This window comes from Nothobranchius furzeri, chromosome 15 (assembly GCF_043380555.1).
Source record: "Nothobranchius furzeri strain GRZ-AD chromosome 15, NfurGRZ-RIMD1, whole genome shotgun sequence".
Classification (NCBI taxonomy): Eukaryota; Metazoa; Chordata; class Actinopteri; order Cyprinodontiformes; family Nothobranchiidae; genus Nothobranchius; species Nothobranchius furzeri.
In genome coordinates, this window is record NC_091755.1 from 62,476,748 (window position 1) to 62,504,734 (window position 27,987).

General features: G+C 42.1%; 2 protein-coding genes across 6 annotated transcripts in view; both read right to left on the minus strand.

Annotated features, from left to right (window-relative positions):
• cacna2d3a (calcium channel, voltage-dependent, alpha 2/delta subunit 3a) overlaps positions 1-26,820 on the minus strand; it is a 341,398-nt gene extending 314,578 nt beyond the window's left edge. For 3 of the 4 annotated variants that reach the window (XM_070545072.1, XM_070545073.1, XM_070545071.1), the window contains exons 1-2: positions 26,249-26,819; positions 25,928-26,009 (exon numbers count right to left, since the gene is read on the minus strand). In XM_070545072.1, coding sequence (XP_070401173.1) covers positions 25,928-26,009; positions 26,249-26,373 — 207 coding nt within the window. In that variant the 5' untranslated portion in view covers positions 26,374-26,819. Of the gene's footprint in view, positions 1-25,927; positions 26,010-26,248 lie in introns of all 4 variants that reach the window. The other variant, XM_070545074.1, reaches the window with a different exon arrangement.
• On the minus strand, positions 12,740-18,440 carry LOC129154136 (spectrin alpha chain, non-erythrocytic 1-like). Of its 2 annotated transcripts, XM_054734031.2 has the most exons (8): positions 18,290-18,440; positions 14,424-14,546; positions 14,136-14,353; positions 13,630-13,712; positions 13,415-13,519; positions 13,311-13,343; positions 13,195-13,230; positions 12,740-12,986 (listed from the first exon to the last, which is right to left on the minus strand). In XM_054734031.2, the coding sequence occupies exons 4-8, from the start codon at positions 13,693-13,695 to the stop codon at positions 12,909-12,911; spliced, it is 318 nt and encodes a 105-aa protein (XP_054590006.2). In that variant the 5' UTR covers positions 13,696-13,712; positions 14,136-14,353; positions 14,424-14,546; positions 18,290-18,440; the 3' UTR covers positions 12,740-12,908. The 2 variants fall into 2 exon arrangements, with proteins under 2 accessions (XP_054590006.2, XP_070401375.1); XM_070545274.1 differs by lacking the exon at positions 12,740-12,986 and having other exon boundaries at positions 12,993-13,343.
• Positions 26,821-27,987: the final 1,167 nt, after the last annotated feature.

Sequence of the window (27,987 nt, forward strand, 5' to 3'; positions counted from 1 at the left end):
ATTGTCTTGGTAAATGGTCTGTATTTGTATTGTGCCTTTTTATGGTTCTACAACCCCCCAATGCGCCTCACAACACAATCAGTCATCCACCCATTCACACACACATTCACAAACTGGTGATGATGAGCCAAAATGTAACCACAGCTACCCTGGGGTGCACTCACAGAAGCAAAGCTGCTGACCACTGGCACCACCTGTCCCTCTGACCACCATTAATGCTCAAGGCCTTTCTAATGGAAATGTTATGGTGGACCTAGTGTTAACACTTTGTTCCATCTCTGTGTTAGTCCCCTATCTGACTGTACCACTGTAAGAGCATACCCCCACTCTTTCATACATAGCTTTAAAATGTGAATGTGAATGTTTTATGGCAGTTGTGTTGTTTGGCAGAACGGTACTATTACGTGACCCCATCCAAAACACAAAGCTGCAGGAAGAGCAAAGGTCGAATCACTGTATGGAATTAGCATTATGAAAACAAGCTCTTCCTGGTTTATATTTATATTTATGTCACAAATGTTTCACTATTTAAAGCTATAACTGTTCAAATAACAGACAGTATCAAATGTATCTTCAGGGGAAACATAAAAAGCTTTATTATTGCCTCAAAACAAAATTTTCCTTCCCTGAGATAATTTTCTAATTATTAATTGCAGACTCATTTATTATGAGTTTGTGGCAAATCAAAGTGAATGGCTGATGATTTCAAGCCCAAACAGAGCCACCATAACTGTCTGAAAACTGGAAGGATAATCCCACTGGCTGACTGGGAGCTGTTGTATGACAGAGGGACAGGAAATCCAGGTTTTAAGCCAATCCTGTTTCCTGGCTCACTGTAGTGGGCTCTTAAAGCTGACAGGTCAGCAGCGACTCAAACCTGAACCAGCCTGACAGGTTTCCTCACCGAACGTGCTCATCATTCTCACGTTGGCATCATTTTCCTTTTAATTTAGGAGTATTTCCTTTGTATTTCCATCTATTTTCTTCATTGCCCTTGATTAAACAAATAGTCTTGATCATATTTTGATTTATTTTATAAATATAACAAAATACCTTTGTCAATCGGTTTATTTAACAGGTATTACAGAGATAGCCCAGCATTTCCACATGACTGGGGTTGTTTATGCGTTTGTCACCGTGTGTGTGTGTGTGGTCATTTAGACACTGACAGAATCCTGCCAACCACTAGCTGTCTGTATAGCAATGTTCAGTCAGGCTAACCAAAACAAATCAGGCCCAGTTAGCTCAAAGCCGCCTTCCTCACTTTAAATCATCATCACAGGAAGCCGACCGACACACATCCAGACAGGTTTTTTTTTTTCAAAAAAGGAAAGTGTCCACAACAAGTTTGATGTTGTGTCATGAAAAGATGGCTGACTAATGAGATTAGGTGGACTGATATTCTGAGGATTACCAAGCAAATCAGGGGTTTCTCACATTGAAAACGAGCAAATCTATGGACCCGCAAGAGCAGTGTCTCATGAAAAATGTTTGTTCAACTTTCTGAAAAGAAGTCACTGGATGGTCATCTACACCTGAATAGTTCTTAGAGTCAACCTGATTCAAGATGGCAGCCACAGCTAATAAAACGTAGCAAACACACACATGGCTATACTTCTGTTCATAATAGAGACGCTGAACAGTTTTTCCTGTTTGAAGCTTCATTTCAAATGCCACAAATCTACAGACAAAATATTTCAGCTTCTAGGTTTTTTACTGGTTGATTATTATACTTGGTACATAAAAAGACAAATTAGAGCATGTAGCATTGAAACGTAAAACCTAATCAAGTAGCACAAACACCTAAAGAGGATTATAGATTTGTTTCATTCAGTTTTTTTCTGAAAATACAAAATGTATATGATCATGATATAATTACTCTATAAAAATAATGAAAATTGTTAAATTTTTGTTTCCAAATCTATGTTTAAAAGTAGAGAGAGAGAGAGACTGATTTTTGACAAAATCATTAAAGGCAGTGTAGCATGTTATTTTACACTTTTCTGAGTCACAATAGACACAATATATGATAGAATATTACCGTTGGAACAATTGCGATGCCATTTCTATAAAATATAAGTTATTTTGGAGTAGCTAGTTGGTGTTTGCAGTCCAGGAGAGAAGGGATCCGGACCTGAGAGACTACCTGGAAGAGGGGCTGTTGTGCAGCAACCTCATTCAGCCGTCTGCAATAGCTTAGTAAAAATTTGCAGAGCTGACAAAGGAAAATTTGTATGTGAAGCCAAAACTGCTTTGGGGTGTTTTTCATCAGGAAATGACTATAAAACTCAGTCAAAAGCTTCACATGTTGGGTTTTGTACAATATAGGACTTATATGATACAAGTCAAATATTGAACAACAATAAATGTTTATTTTAATAAAAACACACACAAAAAGTTTGTTTAGTTATTTTTAAAAGATCTGATTGCACACTAACATGAGCTCTTGCTGCATCAAGTTTCTGTACAACAACAGGTGCTTTCATGTGTTTCATTATTTCAAACTCACTCCTTTTAACACGAGTATTCTCCTGAAACATCTCCATGGGAACAAACAACTCACGGCTTCCCAATTTAATAAAAAAAGGGGCGCAGATTCCCCAAAGCCATGTTCGCAATTAAATCCAACACAGTTCAGCAAGAAAGACCAGACAGGGGGTGGACAGTCGAGCGGACAGGAGGTGAGGAGGGAGCAACAGGGTGTCAAGCAGTTTCCCAACACAATGTCAGTGGGTCAGTGCTGCGAGTGTCTCTGTGTGTGCAGAAATGAAGAAAGAATAGAGGCTGTCTGAACCCCCCTGAGCTCTGACTGATGCTGCTTTTTGCCTCTTGTGAGCTCTGTTTGGAGAGAATGGAAGTGTCAACCAGAATCCATGGTGGGAAATTACCACCGAATCACAGAATCTCCCAGAAACGTCAAAGAGCTGCCTTGTCACCCCACCCTCTTCCTCCCTGTGAGCCAGCAAATCGTTCCCTTAAAAGACAATTGCTGACTGGAGATGAAGTGGAACAATTAATTGCATGCTTGTCCTCCTTGCCTCAAAAACATGTTGGTGTGCAACACGTTCTCACTCCCAGCGCGTCAAAAACAACCGCTTGGTCAGCCACCCTCCACGTCAGACCCCTGAAGCCAAAAGTGCCCTTTTTCGTTACTAATGTGCGAAAAGGGGTTTTCCCCTTATTTGACTGCAGATCCCAATGCAGTGTAAAACTGAAGCGATGGGATGCCCGCAGCCAGGGCACCAAACAAGCTCATTGTACCTCACCTTAACCTTATCCTCTTATTTAACCTTATCCTCTTATTTAACCTTCCCCTCACCCCTATCCTAACCTTAGCCATCTTGCCAGTGAACACGTTGGTGATGTGTCAATCGCTCTAAAAGCCGGCTCTATGAAGTGAACGGCGGGAGACGCCTCATTATTGGTCGGGTTTGGACCGAGCCAACGCGAGGGGGAGGTTTCAACTACCAAGGTGGAGGTTAAAAGTAGAGGGTATGTGTAACCTCCCCCTCCCCAGATGGTATGTTCTAACGTTCCCCTTGGGCGGCAAATACGAAAACTCACAGTCAGACTCTGACTGTCAGAGTCAGAGCGCAGGGGAAACAAACGCTTGATCGCAGTGAGAGTAATGTTTTAGGTAGCAAGAGGGTTAAGGTTAGGATGAGGGAGAGGGGAAGGTTATAAATAGTGAAACGTTAAGGTTTAGGTGCGGTTAAATGAGCTGGTTCGGTGCCGCATCAGCGGATATCTAATCACGTCAGTTTTACGCTGCATTGGGATCTGCAGTTACAAAAGGGAAGACCCCCTTTTCGCACATAAGTAACGAAAAAGGGCACTTTTGGCGTCAGGGGTCTGACGTGGAGGGTGGCTGACCAAGCGTTTGTTTCTGACGCTTAGGGTGTGAGAATGTGTTGTTCAGCGACCTTGTTATCTTTACTCTGTTTTTTTCACCCTTCTTGCAACTTTTTCCAAAGTTATTGTTACCATTTGGATGTAATGGGTGTGTCACTGAGCATCAAGGCTGCTGACAGCTTCTCTCCTGTATCAGACGCACATCCGTGCTGCGGTTTGGAAAGACCACAGCATCAGCTGTTTGGCTAGCTGTTAGCACAGTTATTAGATGAAATTAAAAGATTACATTCCTTTCAGATCATACATAATTAAGGTAAAATATGTTTTTAATCTCATGACAGCAGTAATTTTAATATTGTCTTTATTTTTGATTAGGAGAATTCTCTGATAGAGGACACCTTTGAGGCAGCAAGGTGGTGCACCACAAGGTCCTTCAAAGGAAACATTTCCCTTCCCCAGGTCATCACCATGTACAGGGAAGCTTGCCGGAGGGCAGTGGAGAGGTTATGCTTCTGTAATGGCCTGGATGAAGAGGAGATGAATGATTGCAGGGAACCGTTCCTGTTCATGTTTAGTTTTCAGTCCGACTATGAGGAGTTCTGCAAAGAAATTGCGGAAAAAAGGAAGATGAAGGAGTTTTCTGGCTTTGAAATGCCATAGTACAGCGGTGTCAAAAAGTTTTTGCATTCTGTTTCCTCCTCACATTATTTTTTTGTGTGCTTTTTGGTTCATTTGTTTGTACTTTTTTTTTATTCCTGTGTTGGCTGTTTGCTCTATTAAATTTACCTTTTTTTGAAAATTTTAGTCTGCATTCTTGTGTGTCTCACACAATGTCTCACCACCCCGCCTCAAACCCTGGCGTGTTTTAAGAAGTATCAACACAATTTAAGTCTGTGGTCCTCTTAATGTAGCTGATATAACGGAGTGTACAACAAATTTACCCGTGTCTGTCTATACTGTTTTACACTCACTTGGGAAATGACTATTAAAATAAAGGCAGCATTGATGAAATGGTTTTGACAGGTTCAAAGAATAGTCTTATAAAATGCTTGAACTTTTTATATAACTACCAAAAGTATAGCTAAAAGACAAAAATACCTATGTGCTATAAATACACATACCATACAAAAGTAGAAAAAGAATAAAAATATCAGAACAGATTGGATCAAAAATGGCGCCTGTTTCATTTAACTTAATTATCTGCTCTTTAAAATTATCATGACATCCAGCAAACAAGTAATTTGATTACCAATGTTATGCTTTACATGGGTTTTGTGGGTTTTTAGGGCTTTCTAATCCTTAGAAAGGGGCTACTCGCGGTTTCCCGGTTCCATTGAAGAGGGGCAGGAGTCAAATAGTTGTCTCCGCCCACCTCTAAATGTTTGACCCCGCCCACATTTAGCCCCGCCCCGATCTCCGGGAGGCAGCCAGGGGCTACCATAGACTGTACATGTACTGGACAAACGGATTCCATTGGCTTCAATAACACGTTTGTTGTCTATAATGGGAGGTGGCCACCACCGCCATTTTGACCGTGTCACAGGTTCCGTCCAGCCCAGACAATTCCATAAAAGGGAAGAGAGGAGGCGCTGAGGGTGTGGCTGTAAGGCTGGGCTCGAGTGACGACACCCAGGCGAACTAGCTACGAGCTAACCTGAAGCTAACCCTGGCTAACCCAAAGCTAAAGCGGAGGTGGGAGCCGAGCTAACGGATGTAGCCACCTAGCTTCAACCCAACCGGAGCTAACTGGAACACCCATCGACCTGAACCTTACACGGAGTTTAGGTGGAGGTTTTCTGCGCCTGTTCGTGAGAAGTACCTGTATTAAAAAAGTTTTAAATCGGTAAGTTTATAATTTATTTCCGTAATGAAAACATTTTGCTTTGAGCAAGTTTTCAGTACAGTTTTTTTCGGCGCTATCACTCCTGAGTCGCACCAGCCATTAAATGTATCATGAATAAGAGAAAATATATTTAAGTCATATTTTGGGGGGACATTTTATTATCTTTCTTACAAAATCTGAGACCAAGCGTTTCACATTGCAACACAAGCACCGGTAACCATAACAGAATGAACAACAGCCAGCAGAGGAGAGGATGGCGGTGTTTCAAACCCTCCCGGCCGGTGAGGACAGCTCATTCCTGGGCTGGAGCCGGCCCTCAGCACCCCGCCACAGGCTCTAACAGATGCTGGCGGTGTTACGACACGTGCACATCCACCATGTGAGTGAGAGGGGTCTGTTATTTTTTTCTCTACGGTTAGCATAATTGAAACCACTTTCACACCACACTCATTTCTTTCTTCAATAAAAGTCATCCCCCTGCAGCTCCTGAGTGCGCTTGTGCTTCTGCTGTGATAATGCTGAAAGACTGCCTGGGGGCTTTGGAGAAGAACACTGGAACAACAGCTGGAGATGAACGCAAACACACACAAGGCCTAGCTGGTAGCTTCATTGAGGAGTCTGTCACAGAGTGCAAGACGTCTGTTAGGTATGCACCATTGCCCCTCGAAGTCGCTGCCAAATTCACGCTCCTTCTAATGACTGCCATCTTTCACTGCTTTCACATGCCACCCACTACCTATAATCTAATAAACTTACAGAAGTTCCTAAAAGGCTGAGACTGTCATCAGTTATGCCAGTGTGAAAACATATTTATGCAAAAATAATTCATTTCTAAAGCTAATGCGGATTCCATCTCAAGACTTCAAAAACAAGCTATAGAAATGCCATCCTGAGTTCATTTTTATTCTTTTAGAAACCATAAAAAGAAACCAGCAAAAGCAAAACAGCAGCAAGAGCAGGGCTAATATGATCACACATAACGGAATAATGGTCCACTCTATCTGCACTTGTTTTCATTGAGTTGGTTCCAGTAGAGGCTCTATGCTTAGCAGCATGCATCATGTGCCCTGCTGCTTCCCCGTCCCGCTCCTCGCATCCTCACGGTCTCAAACCGATTACAGCATCAACTGGCGTGAACATGGAAATAGAAAGCAAAACATTGCAGTGGATTCATGAATGCAAAATTAATCCGTGGAGATTCATAATAGGAAGTTTAACTTTTTTTTAACCGCAGTTTTATTTGAGTTTGCTTTGAAGTGAAGAAATGGGGGGATTTGCAGTGGAGACCTTTGAAAATTACAACACATTTATCAGTAAACACCAGAAGGTTGAGTTTAACAAGTAAACTGAGCTAATGACTAACCAAGTTATGCAGTGCTAAGTGGACAAGGTCATAAAATGTTTGAAAAGGAATTTGAATAGACAGTTTGCGTTATATAGGGTTTCATGTCGGAAAATAATCTAAAAACCTCTGACGAGATGAACTTATCCATTCAAATCCAATTTTCTAAACATTCCCAAACTGTGTTTCCAAACTTTATGCATTTTGGTGCAAGGCTGCAGTCACATCTGGTGCCAAGAAAAAAAAAGCTCCTTTGGCATTGATGATACAAAATGTTCCTCTGTAAAAAGACCCCATTTGATCAATGCTGATGAATTGACCAATGACGCCTTTCTGTTTCCTGTGTAAGTAATCGTTTCCCACGTTCCCATTGCTCAGCAAAACTCCAGGGTCATCAGCACATGGGCCAGTGCAGAACATCAGCCAATAAATGCATTACATTACACAGAAGGAGCAAATATGAGGTTGCACAACTAAAATCCTTTATTTTTGTTAAAGGTATTGAGAGAGCTTTTACTGTGTACGTGTTGTGTGTGTTTTCACTGCACATACTAATTTATCCACCTTTTGTTGAGTGCAGGTTTGTGTTTGTGTGAGATGGAGGCAGCTGAAGGTCAGAAGGTGGAGCTGCTGCTGTCCTGCTGAGTTTGATTTGGCAGCAATCTCACAGACAATGAGAAGTGTTGAGTGTGTTTGTTGGTATGTGAGCCAAGTCGGTGTGGAAGCAACTTGAGATGCTTGATGGCATGCAGTAAGTGTAGTGTACTCACTTGTCAAAGTTTACTGGCTGGGTGACAAGGCCTAAATTTGATGATGGTGGTCTGAAGGGTACGGAAAGCCCATGATTATCAACATGGGATGCATACCACTGTGTCTACAGGAGTGATTCTTCACTGAATTAAACAAATCAGCTGTGTTCATCATCTAAAACATGCAGGAAATGTCCTGGAAGCAGACTGCAGCGCCATGTATGTCAGCTCCACTTTACTATGTCCAACAGGGACCGGACCGACAACTCTGAAGTTGCAAATGCAATATAGAGGGCGGTGGGGTTCTAAGTGACTCTTCATTAACTCTGTAAAGCACATGCTGGCTCTAGAAAGGTATTTAAAATTATGAAAAAGTTGCACAGAATGCATTTAAGATTTTTTAAAAAGTTGCACATTTTGTATTTCCCTAATTATACAAATAAAAAAAAAAAGAAATTAATTTTAGTGTGATGTTCTCTTCTCCTGCACTTGTAATTGGTCGAAAGAATCACAAAAGGAAAATAAAGTATTGAAAAATTGCATGATTGCTTCCTATTTAAGAGGAGCATTTACTGTTATTGTGGTGTGACAGTGTTGAGATTTTGGATGCTGTGTTTGGTTGTTGGTTTGTTGTTTTGTTTCTATTACAGGTATTTCTAAGCTATTATTTCATTGTCAGATTTGTTTTAGGATTAGTCTGTTGCTGTTTCTCTCCAATGCCTGCTTCATTGCCCTAATGTCCCTCAGCTCCCCTGATTACTCAGTTCACCTGTTTGTTGTGCTCTCTTATTATTCACTTCTCCCCACTTTAATACTCTGCACTTTCTTCATTCATTTGTCATGTTAAACCATTGTAGGTTCTATATTGTTGACCCCATTGTTTCTTGTCTCAGTTGAATTATGCTCCAGCGATCTGTGGACTGTGCCTTTTTTCTGTTACTTTGTTTTTGCTGACCTTTCATCCTTTTATCTAATACATTAATAAAAAAAACTGCTTGAGTACTATATGAGGCACCAGCATTTCATACGATTGCATTTAAGGGCCTCATTCTCACTACACTATGACATTTTATGCATTTCAGAGGTCAACCACACATTTGAGACTGATCACTTGCCCCAAATATTAGCAGTTCCCAACATCCTTCTTTTGTATTCTTTAGCACCTTGAATGCATCTTATGTATGATTAGAATTAAGCCTCTACTATCAAGAGGTCCTCTGGATGTCATTCATGCCTTGGTCCTCTCTAGAATGGTCTATTGTAATGCGCTATATGCCGACCTAAGTCTGGGTGCAGTGGCGCGGTTACAGTTAGTCCAAAACTCTGCCGCTAGGTTCCTGACAGGCACAACACGCAGGGAGCACATTACTCCGGTATATAGCTATCTGCATTGGCTCCCTGTGCACTTTGGGGTGAAATTCTAAGTGTTAACCTTGGTGTTTAAAGCTCATCAGGGGACTGCTCATCTGTACTTGGAGAGACTGTTGAACAGACATGCTCCATCAAGAGCACTCCATTCAGCTGATAGGGAATTGTTGGTGGTTCCGCTTTCCCGGTGTAACACACGGGCGAATCGTGCATTCTCGGTGTTGGCTCCGAGGCTGTGGAATGAATTGCTTTTAACCGTGTGCCAGTCACCCTCTTTGCTGATTTCTAAGTCCCGTCTGGAGATGCATTTTTATGTTGTGGCCAACAGCAGATGTTGTAGTGTGGCTTCATTGTCCAGCATGTAATATAGTCTTTTTATTGTGTTTATTGTTTTTATGGTTGCTTTTATACCGTTTTTACATGTGTTTCTTATTGCTTCTTGTATTGTTCAGCACATTGGGCATCCAATAAGGTTGTGGAAGGGGCTTTATAAATAAAGTGAAATGAAAATGATTAAAACAGCAAGATAGAAAGAGAATACCTATGGAGAAGAAACTTAAAAAAAAGGAATATGCAAAAAAAAACATGTTGGGGAAAAGTTGACTACAATTTTAAAAGTGGAAGGAAGAAAAGTCAGTCTTAGCTCTTTATTATAAATGTCGTCAAATGATCTGAACATGCAGGAGTTTGGAACACATGACATAGACTCTGTGATTGATGAAGCAGCTGTAATGAGGAGTGATATTCCTTCTTTTCTTTGCAGGTAAAATCTCAAACAAGCAGCTGGATGATTGATGTGGACAGCAGCAAGTCACAGACAGTCCTTCACACAATGCTGCACACGATAATGTGCCTAACCCCGGCTTTCCACGGGAGCCGTCAGCAGCACGTTACTGCAGCAGCACGTCATAGCTGTGGTCAACAGAACCTTTTCCACTGGAGCCGTCGGCAGCCGTCAGCAGCGCGAGTCGGCCGCGTCTCAGGAGCAGCATGTCGCGGCCTTTACGCGCCGGTTCTATTTTCTACGCGCGATGCCTCTGAAACGGGTCAAGTTCGACATTTTTGGAGAAGGAAAGACAGGAAATCGGACGCGGAAATGGAGAGAAGCTACAGAGATTTTCAGAATAAAGAACGTGCTGCCTTCCGGTTGCTTTACTTTTAAAAAATGTTACTAACTGTGCGTCCCCGTGAGAAGTTATCACCTAGCTAGCGGTCTCCTTTGTTTTTCAGGTCCGTATTGGCGATTATAAAACGGACAGAACATAAAACACAAACCATGTTGTAGTTTTCTCCTGCTTGTTGTTGTGTTTACTGACGAAGTCACTCGTGTGACTTCGTGCTCGGTCGGTGACAGCTGCTCCCCTGCTGCTTCGCGTCTCCTGGGAAGGGCCAAGCAGCAGCTTACGCGAGCAAGACGTGCTGCTGCAGTAACGTGCTGCTGACGGCTCCCGTGGAAACCCGGGGTAATAGTATCAACGCTGCCTCCTTTAGCACTTGGAGAATTTTTGCAAGAGGGTCTGGAGCACAGCAGGTGAATAATCTGTCATGATTACAGAAATCTTGGAGAGGGTGTGTGTCTTAGTGTAGGTGTGTGTATTCATTAATGTTGGAGAAACCACAGTGAGATGCTTCTTATGAGGTGATCAGTGGAAGAGGCAGAGCTTAGCAGCCAGTGACAGATGATGGTGAATATTTATCTTTAGTGCTCTCATAGCTAAAGCATTATGAAATATGGAAGCACCGTGTTAAGTGCAGGCGATATGACAATTTTAAATCATGAAGGATTGGAATGTGTTGACGAGCTGCCAAATAACAAAAGACAACCGGTTCAAAATGTTCCCACTACTGAAGTTGGCCTCTTACTTACACTGAAGGGAGATTTTTGTTTGATTAGCATAGACTGTACATACTGGACAAACGGATTCCATAGGCTCCAATAACACGTTTTTTGTCCATAATGGGAGGTGGCCACCACCGCCATTTTGACCGTGTCACAGGTTCCGTCAAGCCCAGACAATTCCATAAAAGGGAAGAGTGGAGGCGCTGAGGGTGGGGCTGTAAGGCTGGGATCGAGTGACGAACTAGCTACGAGCTAACCTGAAGCTAACCCAAAGCTAAAGCAGAGGTGGGAGCCGAGCTAACGGATGTAGCCACCTAGCTTCAATGCAACCGGAGCTAACTGGAACACCCAACGACCTGAACCTCACACGGAGTTTAGGTGGAGGTTTTCTGCGCCTGTTCGTAAGAAGTACCTGTATTAAAAAAGTTTTAAATCGGTAAGTTTATAATTTATTTCCGTAATGAAAACATTTTGCTTTGAGCAAGTTTTCAGTACAGTGTTTTTCGGCGCTATCACTCCTGAGTCGCACCAGCCATTAAATGTATCATGAAGAAGAGAAAATATATTTAAGTCGTATTTTGGGGGGACATTTTATTATCTTTCTTACAAAATCTGAGACCAAGCGTTTCACATTGCAACACAAGCACCGGTAACCATAACAGAATGAACAGCCAGCAGAGGAGAGGATGGCGGTGTTTCAAACCCTCCCGGCCGGCGTGGAGAGCTCATTCCTGGGCTGGAGCCGGCCCTCAGCACCCCGCCACAGGCTCTAACAGATGCTGGCGGTGTTTCATATATTTCCAAAACGTAATACTTGTTTGTATCTTGTACAGCTAACTAGCCTTTATTCTGGACTCAGTACAATTTACCAAAAGTAAAGAGACATTATACAGATGAAGTAAGCACAAGATAACTTACTGGAAGACACAGAATTATCATCAGAACCAGAACAAGAGAGCCTGATAACAGTCATGTGAAAATAACAGTTAAAAAGTATGTATGTATAATAGAAATAAAAATATATTAGAATTAGTTTAACTCACTGTGATCCAAACAAATCAGCCATAGCTGATTAGTAAATGTGACATGAGGTCTGGGAGTTTTTAAGTTTCATTCTTTTATTACATTTTTTTCTTAGATCTGTTAAAAGGTCACTATGGCAGCCTGTGTGTCAACGTCAGCTACACAAAGCAGCAAGTGTAAGTACCAAGTACTTGTCTTGACCACTTCATGAATGGTTTTGTACTTTAAACAGCTAGGCCAAACCTGTTATTTTTTCCTCCATAGCCATTTGGATCATTGGAGACAGCTATGTGAGGCGTGGTGCCCAGAGAGCTGCAGAGACCGTCGGAGACAACCTTGGCCTCCCTGACGTCTGTGTCTCCTGGTTCGGTTGGGGCGGACCATCGACATACATACATGTGCCGACACTTTGCGCCCTGTTTTATAAAATGTAGTGTTAAAAATAAATGTTTTTGCTCAATTACTGGAATTTCTTTGGTTAAGACAAAAGTGAGGAATAATCATTTACAAGTTATTTGTACAACAGGCCCATTTTAAATCCCAACAGTTTCTTAGCAGACAATAGAAATGTGTTCTTTACTAACTTTACTTGGTTTGAAAATCTTACTAAAATAAACTTGAGTGCCATATTGCAAAACCCAATCATACTTGTTATGTAAACATTAGCTTTGTAGATATTTTTTACAGATATATATTTGTGTGCAACAAAAACCAAACTTAAATAATTTGTCATTCTTTATTGAAAAACAACAAAATACAGGTATACAGAAGTGTGGGAAAATGATAATGTGAAAGTATTGCACTATAAATGAAGTGAGATGAGATGAAGGTGAGATGAAGGTGGACGCCAGCGGGCTGGACGCCGGACGAGGAAACCTGGAGACGGATCGCTCAGACAGGAAGGGAAGAGCTTCCTCTTACCTTGATGGAATTAAAGTTAGCCGTCATCTGAACGCCCAACCGTACGGTCTGAGGTCAAAGGTCACAGGAAACACACACCAGTCAGCAGTCATACAGATGCATAAAGATAACTGTAGCCATGGCAACCAGCTGAAATGTCCCCACTTTCACCAGCACCTGTTGCCTGCCGGGTCACCTGAATTCCTGTGTGATGTCAGCACGGTCGGCCGTGACTGCGGCCATCAGAGGTGACCTCTGATCAGCTGAATGAACTCACCTTCCAGGGTGACGCCGTGTTAGAGTCGGCTTCATCCTGTAAACAAACAAACAAACAAATGAGTGGTAACAAAAACACCACGTCTGGTTCTGGTGGAGGCGGAGGACAACATGCACCTTTCCAGGAGCAGAACCCAGATGTTCTTGTTGCTACAAACAGAGACGAGCAGAGTTAAACCAGAAGTGAGAGGGACCAGCTGCTGCAGACAGGTGATGCTCACCTGAGCCTGAACCATAGGAGCCTCCTCAGCCATCAGACCTTCTGACTCCAGTTCAGATGCCACCTTGTTGATGTCCCTCAGGCGGGACTCGTTGGCCTTCAGGTCCTGCAGGACAAAAGCACCTGCTGATTACCTTGTTGCTGTCGGGTTAACAGGTCTGGTGTTAGAACGTGGTGGATAAGAATGTTCTGACAGGCCGAGGGTTCTGAACTCACCCTGCAGGACTGGGCCTGCTCCTTCAGGGCCTGGATGCTGCTGCCGTAAGCCGACAGGTCCAACATCAGGGCTTCAGGAGAGCCTGTGGAGCAGAACATCAGAACCTTCAGCTCGTCTGACACAAGTGGAGCTTTCTCGCAGCGATTGTCCAATCGGATCCGCCACCGTAAAACAAACCCTGCTCAGTTCACCGCAGAAGCAGCTCTGCGGGTGTTTAGTGGAAAAGCGTGAGCCTTCTGCCGGCTGCCACGTGTCATGGCTGCTCTGCAGCGGGAACACACATCACAGCTTGTAAACCGTTTGAAGTAAGAGCGACGGGAACACGTTTGTCATCACTTCCTGTGCGAGGCCAGCACTTCTACCCCTAACCCATGAGACGCTCAAACGAGCAACGACGTCTGGTAGACAACCGAAGGAAATGACAAATACAGAAACACTAATTATGAAGGACTGGAAAGAGAGCAAAGAAAAGCGATTGGAGTTTCTCAGGAAGGGACTTCCATACCTCGGCCAAGTCCTCGTCTTTCCCTTAGTCTGGACTTCCAACAATGGGCTCCTTCTCCCTCATCCAGGACTCGGCCTCATTAGCATCCGCAAAGTACTGCTGGGCCTGCAGAGAGTCCTCCAGGTCCTGCCTCCTCTGGGACGCCTTGGCCTTCAGCGTGTCCCAACGTCCATGAAGCTCCCACAGTTTAGTCTTCACTTCCTCACCAGCGAAGTGACCTGGACCCAAAAAAAGTGAGCCAGAACCTGCAGACACCTCAGAAACATGTCAGGACCAGACCTGCTCTACCTTCCTCCACCATGGTCTCTCCTTTCTGGGTGACAGCCTTGATGCGAGGTTCATGACCTGTGATCTCAGCCTGCAGAGCTTGGTGCTTCTTCAGCAGGTTCTGGACACCAATCAGGTCCTTCCCTGAGGACACGTTAGAGTTCAGCATTATGCAGTAGACAGACCAGTTTAACCCAGGGGTTTCTTTCTTCTACAATCTGCTCTTTAACTGTATTATTTCCTGCTATTTCAGCTGTTTATTTTTTCTCTAAGTGTTTTTCTCCCCAGAAGAAGCTACAATGGTGTTCTGCTGAGCTGTGGTGGCCTCATGGAGGGGGCCATCGGCTAGCACACTGCTGCTAACCACTTAAACATTCTCCCTCTCCTGATAACATTTTACTTTCTTTGATGTTGGATGTGGTGCTACTAGTTTACCCGTTTAATTATAGATTCACTAGGATAAATACAATAAAGTTTATCTCTCGCCAAATAGAATATTTACTGTGGCGAGCCCGTGAAGAGGTGTAGGAGAATGCGACAAATTTGTCTGTTAAAAAGTCTGTTATGTACAAAAAACACAATATCATCACACTATTTTGGACCGATACATGACAGGATACCACAGAACAGCTCTCCGCCCTCTGCTGTCCGGTCCGGGAATTGCTTTGCAACACTCCCCAGGAGACGGAGAAGTATGAGAGCTAAACGTCCCCGTCCGTGCGTGCGTGTCTCTCCCTGTTGGAGCTGACAGAGAAGCATGAATCAGGCTTTATTGTAGCTGTCAATTGTTGCTTGATAAGCAGAAACTGTCACCTTCAAAACACCTCCTCTGCACAGGTGTTTCTTTGTAATTAGGAACAGGAATAAAGTTATAGAGGTCAGCAGGTAAAAAATCTGCTTAAATTAATTTCACCATTAGAACAAAGGATGTTGTGTAGGCGTGAGATCACCAAAGATGATAGGGTCTTTTAAATCTTACTTTCAGATAAGCTGATGACGTTCAAAACTTACCTTGTCATTCCTACTTACCTGTTCTTCCCTTCTTGGTACAGGTTTTTTTACCTTAAAGGACGAGAAGATTGTAGGTACGGCTGTGTCCTTCAGGCAAACTCTCCCCTAAAATAAAAAAAAACATAATTACTTAATTTAAAAAAAGAAATTCACATACACACACATCAGACAAGGTCAGCTTCTGAAGAACACACTGGTACACCAGAGCACTGTGTGTGAGTGAATGTGTGTGTGTGTGTGTGTCTGTGTGTGTGTGTGTGTAAAAGGCATTTGTAGTGTTTGTTATTTATAAAGCATATGTTGTTGGATTTTATCCAGAATCGAGACTTTGAAAATATATAGTTTAATTACAGTTTGATTTATGACATCTGTATAATGTTTATTATTTTGTTTTTTTCCCCCTAAATGCCTAACGTTTTAGTTTAACATGAATATTTGTCATTCATCCCAATACATAAAGTTACTCATTAAAGACTGTCCAAAAATTAATTTGTTTCTCTGAGTAATTAACCATAGAATTAGATGAAAATTAATAACATGATTGTTTCCCATCTAAACAGCCCCAGTCACAGACAATTCAAGGGTGGGGAAGATTTTCTTCTAGTTACACAGCAATGTAACGTCGGTATGTTATACAGCTAATGCTTCAATTTTTTAAATCTCAACTAAAATATGAAGTAATGTGTTTGTACCCTGGAGTCTGTGGTGAAGTGATGACTCTCAAAGTGTTCACTGCACAAGCGGGAGAATGAATTGGGAGTCCAGCACTCTCTTCTTTGGTTGCTCACCCAAAGGTCAAGCCTCTCTGGATCATCTAGAGGAAAACTTCATACAAAGAACTAATTAAGTATATGGCTTTAAAATACTTACCGGAAATTACTGACTCATGCGTACTGCAATATAAGCCTCAACCCCCCCCCCCCCCCCCCAAAAAAAGCGAATTTATCTGATGGCATACAGACTTCTAACATCAAGCACTATCTACCAACTCACCGAGTTGCAGTATATCTACGGTCAGGTCCGGCTTGGGGAGAAAATATGACACGTCTTTCAGGATGGACTTCATCTTTGGTAGCTGGCGAAGCCGGGAAAAGCAGGATCTAACCACCTGGCTAATGTGGGAGTCCGTCCGCATCTCTGGGTCCAAAACCACCCCCAGGTTAGTGATGGTTGGCTTCACTAAGCTGCAAAAACAGGGTTGCAGGACAGGACTAACTGCAGTGGGAGAGGGAGGAACAAATATTCCAGTTATAAATATTAAATATTTGAACAAATAAATATTTGTTAAAAGGAAGAAACTGATGATGACTTTAAGATTAGAGGAATGGTCTAGAACGGGTCTGGAGCCAACGATGGCCCTTTGGATCAAATTTGGATTAAAAAAATAGCTCATGATTTTATTTATGGATGGAATAAAAATACAGGTTTTAAGCATCTTCTCAGTATCTTCATGTTGCACGACTTTCCACAGCAGAAGGACACAAAAACTGCCAGAATTATGATTAGAAAGATTTACGTTTTAATCTCAGAATCCCAACTTTTCCCAGAATCTTCACATTATTCTATGAATTCAGAGAAAATATACATTTTTCAGAGGTCTCGCTCCCCTGTTGTGGATATTTCTCAAAATTCAACCATTTTTTCTTTTCAAAAGCTTTAGTAAGAGTTTGGACTCTAAACAAGTTTTACTTTGCAGACTGCTTGACTACACCTTCATCAGATCTGCTCATAATGGGTTATATTTAATGCCCAGGAAGATGCTCTTCCTGGGCATTAAGTTATCAAAAACAGATAAAAGTATTTTTTACCATAATTTTAACTACTATCAGCTGATAAAAATAATAAAAAACAGCCTGATCATTAAAGGGGTGTAAGTGAAACCGCGCGGATCACACAAACCATCATGCTGTCTATATGACTTTGAAAATATATAGTTTAATTACAGTTTGATTTATTTGACATCTGTATAATGTTTATTATTTTGTTTTTTCCCCCTAAATGCCTAAAGTTTTAGTTTTACATGAATATTAGTCATTCATCCCAATACATAAAGTTACACATTTTAAATTTTAATAGGGGAAGACTGCAGGAGGGAGCGGTAAAATACAGAAATCTCCAGCAAAAACAAGAAACTTTACGAGTCTGATGAAACCCGCTGGTGTTCCTTCAGCAGGCCTGGTGGCAGCTACAATGACCCAGTGGCTGTGCTTGGTCAATGTTATCGAGCTCAGTCCGGCTCGGCCGTGAACGAGCCGAGGCGACATCCTGCTCTGCTTAAGAAGAAGTGTTATTTTCCGCTTCAGAAGAAGCGTCCGTGTTTTACGCTTTCTCAGAGACATGTCACGTTACTAAGTTGTTAGCGCCGCGCGCTAACACGTCAATAGTGCAGCATAGCCTGCTGGAGATTTTAAGGGTTCAGATGAAAACACCCTACCACTCAGGCTGCTTACACATCGATATTAAGTTGTCGCTGTTGCGCTCACGCCGTAATACAGTATTAGATGCGGTTAAAGTCAGACATGAAAAACTCCACGAGCGGTCAGACCGCGCAGCAGCTAGGCGCAGCAAGTAGGCGCCGGATCGGTCAGGCTGCCCGGCCTGACCGCTGGGGATTACCGGATGGAAGAATGGACACAGAAGTCTCCCTCTTAGCGCTCCGTCATATTTCAACCCATTTTTATCTTAAATGCACTGGGTTTTACCCTATTACCCATCTAAATATGCCCTATTAATTATTTTACCGTATTTTACATTTAAATTTCATGGTTAAACAGTACATGCTACATGTTAAACTGATAGTTAGCTAGCTACTTCGGTAAACTCAGCTAGTTTAAAGGCAGCAGTGACATAAAATACGAATATAGAGTTTAACTTACCGAAAAAAATGAAGTGGAGACTCCTTGGACGCTCTATTAGTGCAATTAATACCACTGCAAGTCATTTTGTCCAACAATTGCACCAATAATATCCAAAACAGAATTCACAAGCACAGAGACTCAAAATCCCGAAACAGCTTCCAGGAGGGGCCGAGGCTCTACTGAGGCCTTTCCACGGAGCTAGCTCTGTGGTCACGTAGGTCTGAGGCGGCGGTCACGTGTGTCGGATGCTCATTAATTATACAGAATTTTAGGCTTTCAATACACTTAAACAGAAGAGTGAGAAAAAAATTCACCCCCCTCAGAGTTGTCATGAGTGTAAACTAGATAATTTAGACAAAAAACATGTTTTGGTACCAGGCTGTAAACATGTTTATTTCTGCTGTGAAATCAGCATTTTTAACATGGGAGTCAATAAGGATTTGCTCGCTTCTGACACCAGCCCCCAGCGGATGAGGGTGGAACTGCAATTTTTCTTACTTCCGGGTTGGGACCATTTTTAGAGAGGCATTGTGGGGGCTTGTTGATTAGGCAGAGAGAAAGTGAAACTAACTCAGAGATTACAGAAAGGTTTCACTGGATATCCTCCGTACACTGAATGCAGGCCCACTAAACAGTTAGTTATTTCAGAAAGTAGGTCATCAACAGAGATCATGCAACTCTAATAAAGATCAATAAAAGAAATTACATGATCACAACTCCCATTTGATGGAGACATTGTAAATTTCAGAAAGTAAACATAGAAAGAAAACATTATGTTTTTTAAACACAAAATCCAAACCAGTAAATGGATGATAACCCTACGAGTGACTGGGGCAACATCAAAGGCATGAAGCAAGCAACCAACTCACAAAATCTGCATCAGCAAGTTGAGCTCTTAAAGAGTTTAAGTAATTTAATCCGGTAGCAGAGGGACCCCCCCCCCCCCCCCCACACACACACACACACACACTGCCTGAGCTCTCCATAGAAGAGGAAGTGTGTTTGATACACACTCAAATCTTTTCTCACCAACAAACCACTAATTACACAGAGAGTGAGTGTTAGTGTCGGGTAAAGATGGCCAGCTAGTACATGAAAGGGTGGTAGCACATGCTGCACTTCTGCCTGCTAACAGTGTAATTAACTCTCTGACAAGACCTTCCTCGCCCCCCTACCACCACCAGGCCCCATTTTTCCTGTCTCTGTCTCACTCTCTCTCTTTCTCTCTCTCTCTCACACACACACAAGGCCGGATTAACCATATGGGCAACTGGGCAATTGCCCAGGGCCCACGAACTCTAAAGGGTCCAGGGCAGCAAGGGCACGAGCAAAATACTGTATCTGTAATCTCCCGCTTTATATTAAACTAGGGTGACCGTACGTCTGGTTTTCCCCGGCCATGTCCACTTTTCACTCTCTGTCCGGGCGTCCGGACTGGAGGTTCTTGTATTGATGAAAATGTCTGTTTTTTCATCCAGGACCAGGGATCGAATTATGGGGAGCTGTATATCCTACACATCCAGGGGAGCCGGAAAAAATTTTCTACCGATATTAAATCATTTATGGACTCTTCTGAGCAGAGAGCAGCACAGCGCTGCATTGTTTCGCAGCGATCCAGGCAGCTGCTTCCAGCGCACGGTCCATTCTCAAAGTGGCGCAACCAAAAAACTATAATTAGCACACGATCGTTCATGTCCGCAAATGTTCTCTATTTTCTGTCTTATTTGTGCCTGAAGCACTCTGCCACTGCGGAGCTCATCACCTGTGCTGCGGTGATTTCACCTCACTGACGCAGCATCGAAACGCGCTCTCCGCTTTGCAGTCAGGAGATCCCTTTGACCTGCTCAGAAGTAACTGATGAGGTGAAAAAGTAAGAACCCAGGCAGCAGTTTTTCTGGAGAGTTTAGAGGAGATGCAGGAAGATGAGAGACAGACAGGGCAGGAAATAGTTAAATAGAAACAAGAAAACAAAACAAAGTGTTGAAAAGTAAAATGTAGGTAGATTTATCTCCAACTACACATTTTTACCTGTATAAAACAATAAGTTATTCACATGTCATATTTATACATCTGATACAATTCAGATTACCTTCAACACTCAGTCACACACCCAGTGCCATTTCAAGACATTTTGGGGGCAAAGGCAAAATGACCCCACCCACCCCCACCCCCCATAACTGGGCTCCCCAGAAGCCTCTGTGTAATCCATACCCTCTCCAGTATTGTTAGTTATACAGTTTTTGTAAAAGCCCCTCAGACATTACTGACATGTTCTAATATTATCAGATGAAAAACTAAATTATCAGACATGCTGTCTCATCTGCTGCTTTTCTTAACTTGTAAAAAGTAACAAAACCATTTGAAAGCCTCTATTTGTGGATTCTCTGAAAGTTTCCATGGAGTGTGTGACAGCTTATTTTTTCATTGATCCTATCGTCTAATCTCACAGCTGAAACAAGCATCCTTAATAATCTGTGCACATGAAGCTTACAGATGCTGTAGTAAAACAAAAGGTATAATAATTTCTTATGAATAAAACCTTGTTGCAGCACTAAAGCAGAAAAATGAGATTTTGCAATAAATATGCTAAATATTTACATATGAATTGTTTTAGAGCCCTTTTATTGGCAGAATCTGATATTAATTTAGTTCTTACAAAAAAAAGGGTCCCAACGTGGTTTGTGTGGCGTTGCCATAGTGTGACATCATAGGCGCAGATCCCCTGTCCTCTTGTTTGAAAATGGAAATGTGGTCACCCTATAAACAAACTGTCCACCCGGGCTTTTGCGCTGCACAGAGACGCTTCGCTGCCTATGACTTTGAACGTCAGTTGAGAGTCAGTCTCATGCAGACTGACCAATGAAGAGAGGGCCTCAAGTTAAGACCCTCTCCTCATTGGTCAGTCCACACGAGGTGGGTCAAAGGTTACCGTGTGCGGGTTACGCGATGTCAGGCATTCAAGTATTGAGTACATTTACTGCATATTACAGTAAAATATTCTGTATGTGACCATATTATGGTGATCCTTGGGTCGTGATGATGGAGCCCTTGAATATTGTTGCCCAGGGTACAACAAAGCGTTAATCTGGCCCTGCACACACACACACACACACACACACACACACACACACACACACACACACACACACAAACTTCTTTGAGCAGATCAAATTTAGCACGATCATGCTTTTCTCAATGAGAACATAATCAAGAAGAAGGGAGGGAGAGGGGATGGGCGAACGAAGGGAGGTGAAGGAAAAAGTGACAGTCATCGAGCACACGCCCCACACACACCCTCTCTGTTCACCTCGTTGCCAGCCATCCTGAACCAAACCTGACAGTTATTCAATTTTCTCAAAGCTAAATCTAATCTGCAACTGTCCGTCACTCGCTGACGCGCCGCTACGCTGGAACGCTTCAGCCATCACCAACGTTTCGCAGCAGATTGGTACCATCATGGAACCTTCCTCCTCCCCTTTCATACAAACATACTCACACATTAAACAGTTTATACCAAAAGAAATGAAAGTTTAAATGAAAGAGCCAGATGATATTGGTGTTAAAAAGCAGCAATGATAAACGTACAAATTTACATCTCAGAAAAAAATTTCTCCTAAATGTCTGATTTTATTAATTTACTGAAAAAATAAATCCTATAATTATTGTAAATCCCACTTTGATTGTAGAAGCTGAGATTTTATCTCAAAACCTGTGTAAATATTTTAAAAATCTGATTTCAAAATATTACTTTTGCTTTTCAATGAGATATTTCACCTAAAAATAGAAAAAATAAACAAATATGGTAAACATGGTTTTGCTCATTTTTATAATTACCCCTTCAATCTAGCTTTGTGCACATTTCCAAAAGGTATCTGCTTGTTCAGCTCACCTCCGGCTTTTTTTCATTCCTTTTTCGTTTTAAGGATGCACTCCACTCAGTTATACACTTTCCTTTGGAATATTGACAGCAGGCATGTCAGTGGCTTGCAGCACAAAGCTGTTGGGGAGTGAAAGAAAATGTTATATAGCTCCACTTGCACACACACACACACACACACACACACACACACACACACACACACACACACACACACACACACACACACACACACACACGTTTTCTCACCAAAGCAAATCGATTCTAACACAGCCTTGTCACACATCATTACACCTTCCTACCATCCTCTGCTCTTAAGCTCTGTGTGTGTGTGTGTGTGTGTGTGTGTGTGTGCGTGCGTGCGTGCGTGCATGTGTGTGTGTCTGTGTGTGTGTGTGTGTGTATTTATGTATGCAAACCCAACACACTCAGAGCAGGCATTCAACAGTTGCTACAATTCTTCCTTCTCAGATTAAACTTGTGCTTTTAAAACCATAAAGACAGACATACTTGGACGAGCGCAGACACACTGACTGATTGTGTTTTTCTCTCTGCCATTACGAGTGGATTGAAGTTATTCCCGTGTAGCAAAATATCTTTCCACCTTGATTCCTGCAAACCGTAACGTCATTTTGGGGGAAAGCTGGTCCAACCATTAGTGAACAGCACACAGAGCCAGCCATCGCAGCCAGGCTGGCTCATCTGGACAGGTTGCTCAATAACACATGAAATTAAAGATTTCAACAGAATAACAGCGTGTGTAAAACACACAAAGCTAGTTCCTTCTGCCATTTTTTGATAATTTATTTTGTCTCAACCCGATGTCTTCTTTCTTTCGCACAAGTGTTATTGTAACACTGCTTTTGTAATGAAGATTGTATTGATTTTTTTTTTCATTGGTCCTGACTGGTACAACCTTGAAACAAGAAATGTTTCCAGTGAATTAAGGCAGTGAAAAAGAATTAGATAGGTGAGGTTTACATACAAGAATTTAAAAAATGTACTCAAATACATGAAATTCAATATTGTCTTACTTTAAAAAAAGTTAAATAACTTACATTTCCTGATAATTCTGCAGCTATTTCACATAAATATGCTGATATTATTCATTTTTATATGCCTTCATGAATAATTTGGTCACATATCAGTTTAGGCCTCTGTGCATTTTGATTAGGACTGCACCTAATAATAATAATAATTAAGATGTTTATATCTAGAATTTGTGTTATCATTTATAATTAACAAGTCCTTTTGTACTTGTTAGGAGTACGACTTGTTAAAGATAATTGAATCGGACGTCAAGCATCACATTAATTCTATGTTAACACAAAGGGAGAATCAAATTCAATTTGCTGCAGTTTTACTTAGACTAAATTAAACAAAAAAGAGTGACAATATGTGTTGCATATTTTTCAAACTTCCAAGTTTTAAAGACAAAAATTCAACAATGAAGCCAGGGGGTATTTTATGACGTTTTTCTTAAATGATTATGGTTCTATGGTCGATACAAGTTATGTCTGCAAAGTCAGTGAGTCTGCTGCAGTTTTTTCTTTCCTCCATGACACACTGATCCAACTGCATGGTCAACCTGCTCAATAGCTCTCTATGTTCAGAAGCACATACTTATGTAGCAAATGTTGTTTTTGATGAAGATGAACAAAACAACACAGGAGTCTCACGGATGAACTCCTTCCTCAGCTCAGAGCCCAACCCCCAATCATGCCGTATGTTTGTTGCCACTTGTGGCATGCAATGTCTTTTATGTGAAACTACACAGCGGGTTCCTCTCTCCTCATTTAAATGATAAACGACCCGCGCTTGTTCAGTGCCTTTCAGAGTCAGAGGACTCCAAAGCACTTTACACTACAGTGTATCATTCATCCGTTCACACAGACATTCACACACTGGTAGTGATTAGCGACAATGCAGCCACGGCTGCCCTGGGGCCCACTGACAGAGGTGAGGCTGACGAGCACAGGCGCCACCGGTCCCTTCAACCACCACCAGCAGGCAAGGCGGGTTAAGTGTGTTGCCCAAGGACATGTAGTTTATTCTATTTACACAAAATCTGCAAAATATAATTTGACTTCTAAATATCCAATTAATAAATTACAAGTATAATAATTTTAATCATTATTAATAACAAACTACAATTGTCATCCCATAGTCTGTCAGTGAGTGGCATTCTCCAGTTAATGAAGTGACACACTGGAGTCCAATGCATTAGCACTGGAGCCGTGCCATAACATATTATCTAGGATAAAATCAAGGTCTGATGGCTGATTTTTGTGTGTGACAACGTCAGGATATAAATGATTTTTAAACAGTTTGCATTTTTGAAGTCATATTGTAATTGATACATCTATTTTCTTCCTTTATTCATTGAAACGAATCTTATTTTTAAAGCAGTGATTCTGAATTTCATCTCCATGGGAGTTTAGTTACACTCGGGTCAGACAGATAACCGAGGAGAGACTGAGTCCATCTGTCTCGTGCCCAAGGGAAGCCTGCACACAGACTCACACAAATACATGATTCAGTCTTTTCTCCTCAGTACCAGCCTCCTCTCCGAGTACAACAGCTTTCCAACATATCTACCTATTTAAAAGCATATGTGCCTTCGGGTCGGCTGTGCAGCATTCCTACGTTGTACCAGCCTCACAATAAGACACAGAATAAAGAACACTGTCGCAAATGGGCAAAGCTTTTTGTGCTCTAATGAGCATTTACACAACTTGTACATCTGCAAACAGCCGTGCATCATCAAAACAATCAGCTTCACAAGATGCACTTAACCGACCAAATGGTCCTCTGTCTTTTCTTCACTCAATTAACCCTGCAGCCTTCATTTGCATTTCATAAGGAGGTTGTCACTCTGTGGGAGGGTTATCTTCTTTTGGGAGGCAGAGTAGAAAAAAAAAGATGAGGGGGTGAGTAGTTTTCATTCTGTAAAGAAGATAATACCACTCATCTGCTTTATCAGCAGCTGATGAAACCCACACTGTAGGCTTGAGCTGTGCGACTCTGTCTGGTCACGTCTTTATGCATCATGTCAAAACTCTATCTGGCTTAGTTTGTTGTGGGTCTGTCCATTCATCAAAGCCTTAAGATGCAAGTTTGAGCTTTATCCACTAAATATCCATTAACCAGCACTAACTCAGGCTTCATTATCTGACCCTCCATTAGAAAAATCTGCATTCCACCACACTTAAGTATTGTGTTTATACTGAGCAGGAGATGGTTTAGAGATGACAGCAAAGAGGCACAGAAAGAAGTGAAGGAGGTGTTAGAAATGTAGGAAACACTCAGCTAGATAGCAATAAAACGTGCTCTTTCCTTTAACAGTCATTTGTGAATGCGTGCGCATGAATGCATCTGCCAGAGTGCTTTAAACCCTGACGTCTGTTTAAATGGCACCGAATAAGCTTTTAAATCTGTGCCTACGATGTGCATTACAAATTCTCAAGTGGCTAAAAAGCACAGGTCCTGGAGTTTAAGAGATGAAAATGTCAGAAATTATCCAACTCAAACTGTTGCTCTTACAGGCTGTTTTCATCACATCCACACCACAGTTTTAATATACACTTAAAAGTGAATATATACGGCACTTTAATTGTCAGAATTGCAATTGTGCTAATAAATAATGGGTAAAAGGGATTATTTTAGGCATTTGGATTAGCAATGCAGTCAATAAACCATACTTCAAGGATTTAGGGGAAACCTTAGGCTAAATATTTTCTATTTGAGCCCAGAAAAGTTCCTTTAGACCAGCAGCTCACCTTTTGCAGCAGCTGGGAGCCAGAGTACTTTGCAGAAATGGACTTCATCTCACCACCAAATGCTGATGCCCACAACTTCACCCTGTAATTAATAACACATAAAGAAAAAAGGAACTGCATTAAAGAAATGTACATTATTATTAGAATACGTCTGTGTACTCTTTCATAACAAAAATGTGTCAAAATTGAAATTAATTCATAATAATATATCCTAACTCTGTCACACACACACACACACACACACACACACACACACACACACACACACACATATATAGTTTAGAAATAATAAGTGAACGATTACGGCATCCCGGTACTTACACGGACGCAGGGATGCTCTTGTGGGTGCCTCCCACCCCGCTCGCCCCGACGCTCAGAGTTGAGAAAAGTAAGAGCAGCCAGGTAAACCAAGCACAGCAAACCGCGCATCTCCGATCTACCTGCATCTTTTAAAAAATCTCTTCCACCTCCTGCGCGCACAATGCCAGTTTGGGGGGTTTATGTCGCCAGTGTTTTCCCTCCTTTAGAGAGTCCAAAATAAGAGAAAAACTGAAATCACCTCTACTGGCTGACAAAATATTTCATGACATTCTGTTTAGCTAGTCCATGAGCTGAACGCGTCTTGGCCAACTGCGGACCCCTCTGCTGTAACTTCTCAGGCGCGCTGCGCTGCGGTGCTGCTCCGCTGACCGGTGCGCCGCACGCGGATCTGCTTCCAGACCAAAAATCCTCATGCGAGGAGAATCTGCTTTGATCGCTTTGATTGGTCCAAGCTCGCCCCCTGAGAGCACCACCGTGTAGGTTCGTTGGGTGAGGTGGGGGTAGAGTAGGGAGGGGGACATCAAACGATGCGGCGCGCAGAAGAACACGCCCACTCCTCCTTAGTGACGCGACTAACCTCACCTCTGTTCACAAATATCTCTCTCTCTCTCTCTCTCTCTCTCTCTCTCTCTCTCTCTCTCTCTCTCTCTCTCTCTCTCACACACACACACACACTCACACACACACACACTCACTCACTCACTCACTCACACACCCTTACCCTTTATCTAGACACTGGTTGGCGGTTTTGTTGTTGAATTATACCATACTCCCCCCCCCCCCCCCCACACACACACACACACACTCTTGGTCTCTAATGCGGCAATAATAGCTCCAGCCTTCCGCTTTCAGGTCACATCATGTCATTTACTGTATGCCAGTTCACTGAAGCAGGAATTAGAACTAAAGTGCTGGCAAAAAAAGAGGGAGAGGAATAAAAAGTGTGAAGAATAAAAAAAAAAATGAATAAAACCAGGTAAGTGGAGAGTGTCCAGCTAGCAGAGGATAAGTCAGTTCTGCATTAAAGCATGCCAGATGCACTTTGCAGCAGTGATGTGGCACTAGCAGTGTGTGGGCATGGGTGGTGGAGGAAGAGAGCCTTCTTAAGCCTTTTTAATTCAAGTTAAATCACCAAAACTTAGAGCTACTATAAGTGCATACATTTTAACTGCATATCATTTTTTTTATTGTCAGAACAATTGTTAGTATTTAGACATACTTTTTTATAGCCTTCTGCTAAGATGCATTTATTATTTCTAAACTATATAACAGAGACGTTTCTAATCACATTTACATTAGCTAACTGACAAGCCATATTAGAAATCTAAAGTATTTTCTGTAAATAGAGTAAATAAAACCTAGTAAACTTGGCTTCTTTTTCTGGTTGTAAGTTATGGCCAAACATCTTAGTTTGTTGCTGCTGATGGGAACTGAAATGAGGCAGTTTAGGCTTCTGCTTCCATAATTGTTTTGAAGGTGCAATGAAAATAGGGTCATCCAAAAAGTGGATTTTATATCATTTAATTACATGTAAATTTTTCTACATTGAGTCAAACATCCACTTTTAGGGTAACCTAGGTATGTTTAAGGCATGTCAGTGCTATAAGGCAGCTTGTCCTGAGAGCATACCGGGACATGTGCTGAGGGACTGCGCAGAACAACTGGCTGGGGTTGTCACAAAGATCTTCAACTTGTCATTGTCCCTGGCCTCTGTCCCACACTGTCTGAAATCCTCCACC

Excerpts from the sequence above, each read along its gene's own strand:
- LOC129154136 (XM_070545274.1), bottom strand. The coding sequence starts at position 13,695 with ATGTTGGACCTGTCGGCTTACGGCAGCAGCATCCAGGCCCTGAAGGAG. Across the intron at positions 13,520-13,629 it reads AGCAGGCCCAGTCCTGCAGG|GACCTGAAGGCCAACGAGTC; the intron begins GTGAGTTCAGAA and ends TTTGTCCTGCAG. Across the intron at positions 13,344-13,414 it reads CTCCTATGGTTCAGGCTCAG|CAACAAGAACATCTGGGTTC; the intron begins GTGAGCATCACC and ends CTCTGTTTGTAG.